This window comes from Hipposideros armiger, unplaced genomic scaffold (genome assembly GCF_001890085.2).
Source record: "Hipposideros armiger isolate ML-2016 unplaced genomic scaffold, ASM189008v1 scaffold_112, whole genome shotgun sequence".
Classification (NCBI taxonomy): domain Eukaryota; kingdom Metazoa; phylum Chordata; class Mammalia; order Chiroptera; family Hipposideridae; genus Hipposideros; species Hipposideros armiger.
In genome coordinates, this window is record NW_017731462.1 from 1322040 (window position 1) to 1331506 (window position 9467).

Consider the following 9467-nt stretch of genomic DNA (forward strand, 5'->3'; position numbering starts at 1 on the left):
TGGTTAGATTTTGTTTCAAGCTTTATCAGATCCCTGCCTTTATTAATATTTGGGAATACATCTTAAAATAAATCTATAATAGGAAGAGTGGGACTAATTTTGAAGGAATTGCTAGAATTAAAATTCTATAGTTATCTGTATTACAACGGAATGACAAAATTTGCATTTCCCAGTCTTGGTTCTACCAAAGTAGTATCTGTATAACATCTACATGCTTTACTATAGTTAAAAGATAAGTAGAGCCCAATTTTAAACAAAATTTGAGTGCAAATTAGGGCATTCTGTTATTCCTATATTGTTTTACTGTCCAATCTTGCTGGCCTTTCATTACGATGTTTGGTATCTAATGCTGGCTGAAGGAGAACTACTTAAGTCAAGAGTGAGAAGGCCATGAGCAAACAAAGGGTGGATGAATTTGCGAAACTATATCCCACATGCAGCTCTCATTTTCTTCTGACCACAGCAATCTCTGCACCTAGTTACCTATATAAAACTGAAGATTTTTTTTAAATTGCTTTCAGATGAGGAAGAGTGGTCTCTTCAAATTTTTTGTCGTTTTCTAAGTAAACAGCTCTCTTTTTCTATAGACCAGATCATCTTGGGTATCCATGGAACTAAACTAGATATTACTTCACTTCTTCATTTAAATTGTACAACAATCATATGGGTCAACCTTATCATAAATGAAGAGGAGATATAGAGAATTAAGTTAATTTCTTAAGGCACCATTTCTCATAGAAGGCAGGGCCATGATTTGAACCCAGATTTAAATGACACCAAAGTCCAGACTATTTTATTTCTTTGTCACACAATTACTAGATTGCTTTAAGACCAAGTGATACTAGACAAGAATCATTAGGTTCTAAAGGACCTGTCGGTACATAAGATACTATGGGTTCAATTCATCCAATAGGTATTGACTTCTGTGATAACACAAAGGTCACCAATATGCCAACCTACTACTTCTAGTTCCTTTGCCCTTATTTGTTACATATTTCTACCTCATTGCCCTGGCCTCTGGTTTAGTCTTCTGTCTCTCCTGTCTGTACCCACCAATTTGGCTCAGCTCTTGACTTCATTCCAGCTTTGCCTCTCAGGTTCTGTTAATCCTGAGTCCTTGGCTGCCATGATTCCTCTTCACTACTTGGGTAGACTGGTCACAAATAGCTGTGAACTCCCAACAATTTGCTCACAAACTACCTTGGCATTTCAAGTGCCAGCTATGACTCAACAAGGCCTTATAGTCAATCATCAACAGAAAGCTTCCATCTGGACTTTAGACAAGCCCCAGTCAATGAAATTGCACATATAATCTGAGTGTGATTCTTGATCTATGGTTGTCAACACTTTACTATAATATCATGAAAACCTATGATGGAAAGATGTATGTTAAACAGTTGTAGTTTTATGCCTAGTTTTTCTTATTTTTATTGGAGACTTGTTTCCTCCTCTGGGTTTTCTGTTTTGAGTTGTTTTAGTAGCCTTCAACTGTTCTCCTGACATTTGATGCTTAGAGTAAGCAATGTAACTTTCATTTATGCTGAGATTAACCTCACTTTCTATTCTGGTTATCTGTTGCTATGTAACAAAGTACCTCAATCATTAGACTCTTAAAAGCAACCATTTTGTTTTTCTTGAGATTTATACATTAAGAATCTGGGCAGTTTGACTAATGCTTTCACTCTTCCTTGAGTCATTGTGGTCACTTGTTGGCTTTCAGTGAGCAAATGAGCTATCTGGAGTACCCAAGGTGGCCTTTATTTACATACCTGGTTGTGTACGTGCATGTGTGTGTGTGTGTGTGTGTGTGTGTGTGTGTGTGTGTGTGTGTGTGTATGGGTGGGTGGGTTTTGTTAAAAGACTCAGCTCAGCTGGGACTAGTGACCACAGTATTTTCCCATGTACTCTCTAGCGAGGTTTCTTGATATATTTGAACTTAAATGGAGAATCACAACTCCCAGAGATTATGTTCTAAGAGACATGAAGAAAAGTCTGCCTGTTTCTTATGTGTTAGGCCCTGAAACTGCAGAGCATTATTTCTGCTGCTTTCTATTGGTCAGAGGAGACATAGGCCCACCAGATTCAAGGGAGAGGAACATAGATTTCACTTCTCAGTGAGAGGAGTATCACAGAATGTGTGGCTTTCTTTCATCGGCCTGACTTCCTATGCCCTATGCATTTTCCCCTCTCAATATTAGTCTTTGTGTTTCAACTCTAAGCTTCAAAATCTGAAATCAGTATACAGTAAAATAATTGATAAAACCCCTTGGTTCTAGTTTAATTCCATTCATTCACTTATTAACATGCCATTTTTTCCCCCACCAGTTATATGGTTGAGTATTACAAGAAGTAATGATTAGAAAGTAGTACCAAAAAGTAATTTCAAAATATGGACTTTGTTGGCTGGCTTTGAATCTTGCCTTCATCATTTATAATTGTGACATCCTAAGCAACTTAATTAATTTGAGCCTCAGTTTCCTCTTTTGTAAAGTAAAGATTAAAATGCCCATACTATGTGCATATTTCAAATATTAAGTGTAGCAATGTATATTAAATACTAAGCATATTGTCTTGCACTCATGCAGTCTAGCAAAAAAGAACAGGAGCAAGATTAATAGCTACCACTATCACTCAATATGTGAGCTTGAATTAGTCATTTAATGTGTCTAGGACTCCTATATATATATATTTGTTCTGCATAAGAAGCTTGACTCCTTTTTGCTATGCTTATCATAATATTTTATTACACTGAACGATACAGATCAAAATCAGCAAAGGGAAAAAACACATGGAGAGAAGTCCAGGAGAAACTAGGCGCGTGCTTCCCAGTATTTCTTCTCAGTGGAGTTACATGGGGACATATTATTAAGACAAACTTATCTGGACAAACTAGTATAGCATGGTTCCAGGCTTCGGACACACAGATATATTCTTATCAGGCTAAACATTCCCAGGGTACAGAAGTTATCTCCCAGGGGTGTGAAGACAGGCCTTTCTTTGGGATGTGCAGGGTTTGAGGCACCTATGCCAGCTGGGATTATCCCTTCTTTCCCACAAACCACTCTAAAATGTTTGCAATAGGGGAATGGGTGCACCTCACAGTGGAATTCTATTTCTTGTCCTCAAATTTTTCTGTAAAACTAAAATTGTTCTAAAAATTAGAGTCCATTAAAAATCCAAATCCAATTGGAACAGTAGGTCATATAAGCTGATAAATACGCAAGCTGAAAATATTTCAACACCGTGTTCAAGTAATTTTATCTAATTGAGGTGGTATTGTAAAAAATTCTGTTGCATTTTTTTGGCCTAATACCTTGAAAATTTCTTTTATCTTTGTGTTTATAAGGAAACGACTGAATGATTTCTCATCAATAATGGCTTTTATTGTTCTTAGTAGCCAAGAAGCAGAAAAAACCCAAATGTCCATCAACTGATAAATGGTTAAATAAAATAGAATGTTATTCATTCATAAAAAAGCAATATAGTACTGACACGTGCTACAACAAAACTTGAATACATTATGATAAGCAAAAAAAGACAGACACAAAAGAGCATATACAAGGTTGGACAATTAAGTTTGTGAACTGATCCTAGAAAAAGTGCTACATACCTCATTGCTGACTATCACTATGGTCACCTTTGAAGTATACCACTTGGAAAGCTATGCACAGATGCCAGTGCCTAGTCCACCCTTCAAAGCAATTTTGGAACTCTTTTTCTGGAAAGGCCATCAGCCGTCATTGTATTACCCTTAATGTGCTGAATGTCATCAAAATGTCTTCCTTTCAATATTTCCTTCATCTTCAGGTAAAGAAATAAGTCATTAGGGGATAGATCAGGTGAGTAGGGAGGGTGTTCCAATACAGTTATTTGTTTACTGGCTAAAAACAGTTCCCTATGAGTTGATGTATTGTTGTGATGCAAGAGCCATGAATTGTTGGCAAAAAGTTCAGGTTGTCTAACTTTTTCACGCACCGTTTTCAGCACTTCCAAATAGTAAACTTGGTTAACTGTTTGTCCAGTTGGTACAAATTCATAGTGAATAATCCCTCTGATATCAAAAAAGGTTAGCAACATTGTTGCAATAAGTTTGTGAACTTAATTGTCAGACCTCATATATAATTTACGTTAAATTTCCAGAATAGACAAATGTAGTGATAGAAAGTAGATTAGTATTTTCCAGAAGATGAAGAGATGAGGAAATCAGAATTGACTGATAATGGGTATGGGCTTTCTCTTTGGGGTGATGAAAATGTTTTGGAAATAGATAGTGGAAATGATTGCACAACTTTGTGAACACTAATATCTACTGAATTATACATGATAAAAGGATGAATTTTATGGTATGCGACCTATATTTCGAGTTTTAAAACTAGCTCTTTCTCACAAATAAATCATCAGGTTAAATTTCATTAACATCTGCTCTGTTTTTTGTACATTAGATTAGCAGACATATCAATTTTTGAAAATAAACACAATTCTAATGTATCTAGGTATTTCCTTTATAAAATTTCCTTAACCTCCTTTCTTTTTCATTTCGTTACACAGATATGCACACAATCCTTTACCTTTATAGGATATTATAAATATCAAGATAATAGAAACTCTTACTTCTCTCAAATATTCTAGCATTGTTGCAATAGTGATATTGTTAATATGACCATCATGGCATATTTGGTCTGATAATATGTGGATAAAATAGACTGAGTAGTATAGACCAGAAGTAGGAGCCAAGTGCTATTATTAATTTATTGCTTGACCTAATTGAAAACAACAGGGGGTTTTGTTTTGGTTCTTTTTATTTTGTTTTGTTTTGCAAAAAATACAGAATTGTGTGCAACCAGCGATATATTTCCTGAATGTACACACAAAAGCCTGGACATAATTGAATTGAGAAAACATTGAAAACTCCCCACTTTAATGGAATTTTAAAATGTATATTGTGACAAGTGTACTTTATTTCTCTAATATAGTAAGATTGGATTTTTTTTCCTGAAACAAAGTAACTGTGTATCTTGGTTTAGTGATGGTTTCATTTCTAATCAATTATTTATATCTTAAATTTTACTGATATTAAAAGAATCTATAATATAAACAAACTTTTAATATGATTTCTGTATAATGTATACACAAAATAGCTGTAATTGAGCAGCCTATCTTCCACTTGCGAGTTTATGAAAATATAAGTATGTCAAAATAAATAAAAATGAAATACTTGTTTTTAATGAAAGGACTCCAATCAAGTTACTTCTGAACTGAATCTGCATAATCAAAACATATTAGGTAGGAATATCACTGATTTATAAACAAACCAATGCTTATCTCTGCATTCTGAATTTAGCATATTATCTTACTTATTTAAATCTATTTGGTGAAAGGTATGAAGACTAATCTAGTTACATATATGTATATATAGTCACACACTCACAGGCCTCTAAACTTTTGGTTTTCTGTTAGAGCTCTTAGAAAGTATCTAGTTTTTATTTGTAGAAGTAGATGCTATATACAATAAAGAAAAGGCTTTAACTTTTTCTCAAGCTACATGTAAATGACATATAATGGAATATTAGTTTCAGGTGGATATAATGATTTGCTATAGCTATATATTATGAAATGATAACCAAATAAGTCTAGTGAACATCACCATGGGTATTTACAATTATTTTTTTTCTGGTGATGAGCTTTAACCTTTAACAACTAATTCTTTGAGTGTTTTTTTACAAAGTATTTCTTAAATCACAGGAAAATTCTGATTTCTGATTTTAGTGAGTTTACCTCAGAGGAGTAAGAGAGGCCAAACATCATACTCAAAAGGATTTTAGGTCATTAGTCAAATATAACCAAGTAAACATGTTCTCACAAAGTCCTGATTTGCTAATTGATATAATGTGGCGCTATAGATCCAAGTTAGATTTCCCTTTGAAAAAAGTTGTCTGTGAATGTTCAGTTCTCACTAAGGCAGATTTTATTCTCAACCTTTTATAAATACCATCACCTCTGCTTAAATTCTTTGATGCTACCATATCTGTTCATTCATTTTTCAGTCTCAAATTTACCATGATAGTTCTCTATGTAACACATAAAAGTACAAATGGACTGTAAAATAAGAGTAGCTTTAACCTGAAGGTTAGAGCAAAAATGCAGCTTTTCCCCTAGATTTTACTTCGTTTATATTTTTCCTTTAAATTAGTATACTAAAAATATTACAATAAAGTACATGATAAAAATGTCCTTGTCCTATCTTGCTCTGCCCTGTTATATATCATGTTTCATTGGAAACATGGTCTGTGTTAACTGGCTTTAGCATCAATATTGAGTATGTGTGCATGCTCGTATGTGTGTGCACATGCACCACACGCTATTATAGTAGGCTGTGTTACTGGTTAATTCAAGTCAACCATTGTAAGTTGCATAGCTGCAGGGTTCCTGATACCTTGGTGTGGCTTGAAATTACCTCTCTACCTCAGGATGGAGACTTTACACACAAAGCCCTGGCTGGGTGAAGCAGAAATCAAAGAATTACTTTTTCCTTTGAATAAGAGTGTTGATTAAAATAACATAAAGCTAAATGAAATTGAACTATTATAGCAAATAACATGGGATGTTAAATGATCTTTTCCCTGTTTTTCCTGTTTCAGACTTGTATAATTGTAAAATAAGCTTTAAGATATTCCTACTGTTTAAGTAATTAAACAAGGTGGCCCTCAGACAAGGTGGCTCTAGTGCCTTAGATGCCAACCAAAGGTGTAAGCAAACAAAAACCTAAGCCAGAGTCAATGCACTCCAATCTGAGCAAATGAAACTCAAGAATAACCAATCACAAACAGCCAACTAGGCTTCCCCAAATAAGGCAACTGCTTAAGCTATAGCCAATCAAATAATCTTTGCTTTGCTTCTGGATAGAAACCTCTTCCTTAGCTCCTGTTGGTGATGGCTCCTAACTGCCTTTAGTTTGGCACTGCCTGATTCTAATCAATGTATGCTCAAATAAAGTCTTGAAAATTTTAATGTGCTTCAGTTTATGTCTTAAGAATACTAAATGCTTAGTACCATTTAATACAACAATGTATAATTGAATATTATACTCCTTTTAGTTGAGTGTATACACTGATCCCTTTCAATCTTTTAATAGACTCTTAATGATCTCAACTTCCTTTAATAAAAGTTTACAAGACTTTTGTTTTCTGGGGTTTACTTATTCCTCTTTTTACAAAATTGGGCACACATTTTTTTAAAGTTGACCATGACTTCTCCTTTGAAGGACTAAAAATTAATTTACATAGAGTGTCCTTTTAATTTATGGACTTAAACTTGATCCACGGGTTTGCACCACGAACTTCAAAAGGTGGACTACTGCTGTAGATGTGATGGCCTATTTCTTCCAAAGGTGGTTCAGGATCAGTTGTAGCAAACTGGGCTGCATCATCGATTTCTTTTCTCACTTCAACATCAATTTCCTTTAATTCTTCAATACTGGCAAGCTTTTTGTTTACCATTCTATCTTTGAGAAGCATAATAGGATCACTCTTGCTTCTTACATTATGAATTTCTTTTCGAGTACGATAACTGACTCCAGGATCACTCATGCTGTGTCCGTGATAACGGTACATCAGCAGCTCCATCACTATGGGCCCCTTTCCAGATCTGCAATAGTCAGCCGCAAACTTGGTTGCCTCCCGAACACATAGAACATCCATGCCATCTACCCTCAGTCCGGGGATAAAATTGCCTCTCTTGTAGTAATCAGTGCTGGCTGATGCTCTCTCAGTAGCTGTTCCCATCCCATAGTGGTTATTCTCACAAATGAAAATACAAGGTAATTTCCACAAAGCTGCCATATTGTAAGCTTCAGATACCTGACCCTGATTAACAGCACCATCCCCATAGACAGTCAAAGCGATCTCATTGCTTCCCTCGTATTTACAGGCCAGGGCAATACCAGCCCCCAGGGGAACCTGGGCTCCCACGATCCCATTGCCCCCGTAGAAGTTCTTGCAATACATATGCATCGACCCTCCTTTCCCTTTAGCACAACCTCCTCTTCGTCCTGTAAGCTCTGCAAGGATTGACCGCGCAGAGAGTCCACGAGTACAGCAGAAGCCATGAGCCCGATAGGAGGTGATGACGTGATCGGTGGGATTTATCCCAGCCTCAAGGCCCACGCAACAAGCTTCCTGACCATCGCACAAGTGACAGAAGCCACGAATAAACTTCTGTTTATACAACTGATCTGCCTTCAATTCCATTCGGCGAATAGTCTGCATCATCTTATAGTATTTGAGCCCATCCTCCCGAGTGAGCACTGTTGTGACAGGGGGACCATCTTCCAACCGGTAAAGATCACATTTCTTAATTTCAAATGAAGCATCTTTTGAATAGTTACAGGATGCCACCAGCACTCTGCTAGCGGGTTTCTGGGGGACACCCGACAACGCGAGGGACACGGCAGCAGCAAGCAACTTCCTCATGGAAGGCGGCGGGGGCGGCACTGGCGACTCCCAACTGCCCAGAGTCCGGTGCTGCGTGTCCTGTCGCCTTCTGAGCCGCCTCCCGCGCGCTAGCACACGTGGCGCCACAATGGGTGCGTTGGTGACAGAGGCCACGTCATGTGCGCTGGGTCACTGGCCGCCAGCCTGGATTGATAGATTTTTACAGGGCCTTACAATTGTAAAATTAAGAATAAAGGTTGTGTCTAATACTGGATCCTAATGAACGCCATCGTCGTTGCTAAATCCTGACAATCCTTTCTCCCTGCTAAACACCGTAGCAGTGCATCTCAAACGTGTATCAATGGAAGAGAGGAACAAATGCAATCCCTGAGGCATACAGGAATTCTGATAGGTTAAGCCAAAGATATTTTACCAATATTTCTTTAAAGTCTTTTTTTTAACATATGTATGAATATTTTATCCTACTCTATAATATACCATATTTCTTTTAAATGTAAAAATAAAGATGTAAATTACTTGTAGCTTTATTATTATTTTAAACACTTAATTTAAAAAACAAACACTTTTTTAGAAAAACTTGGTGCCCCAGAACACACCACATTTATCTTTTTGGCTTCTAGTCCCTGTGTCACCTGGGGTGGAGGGCAGGTGAGAGTACACAAACCCCAGCCTGAGAATCATGATCTAAACCACCTGGTGTGGGAAAAACTGGAAGCCGGGTTGGATGCAGATCGCCATAACAATGAACGAGTTTTTGATATGGCGCCGTTCTTAAAATCCTGAATCCTGTACAGACAGTTTTATTCTTATTTTCTGACCAATTTACTTTTTTTTCTTTTTCCCTATGATGTCTTTGACAGGTGTCCATAGAAAATATCAAGATTCAGGTGGTTTTGTTTTTTGGCTTTTATATCAATCTAAATAGAAACAGTTTTATTCCGGGAAACTGAGAAGCATGTTCTGATAATACCTCTTTATACAGTAAACATTTGAAAGTATCACTTCTGGTAAAGTGAC

At 36.5% G+C, this 9467-nt stretch overlaps 1 protein-coding gene across 2 annotated transcripts; it reads right to left on the bottom strand.

Annotated features, from left to right (window-relative positions):
• Nucleotides 1-7292: 7292 nt before the first annotated feature.
• On the bottom strand, nucleotides 7293-8468 carry PDHA2 (pyruvate dehydrogenase E1 subunit alpha 2). 2 transcript variants are annotated; one of them, XM_019647521.1, is made up of 2 exons: nucleotides 7956-8468; nucleotides 7293-7862 (listed from the first exon to the last, which is right to left on the bottom strand). In XM_019647521.1, exons 1-2 carry the CDS (start codon nucleotides 8466-8468, stop codon nucleotides 7293-7295), a joined length of 1083 nt encoding a protein of 360 aa, XP_019503066.1. The 2 variants fall into 2 exon arrangements, with proteins under 2 accessions (XP_019503066.1, XP_019503065.1); XM_019647520.1 differs by having other exon boundaries at nucleotides 7293-8468.
• Between the last annotated feature and the right edge of the window lie 999 nt (nucleotides 8469-9467).

Excerpts from the sequence above, each read along its gene's own strand:
- PDHA2 (XM_019647520.1), bottom strand. The coding sequence starts at position 8,468 with ATGAGGAAGTTGCTTGCTGCTGCCGTGTCCCTCGCGTTGTCGGGTGTC.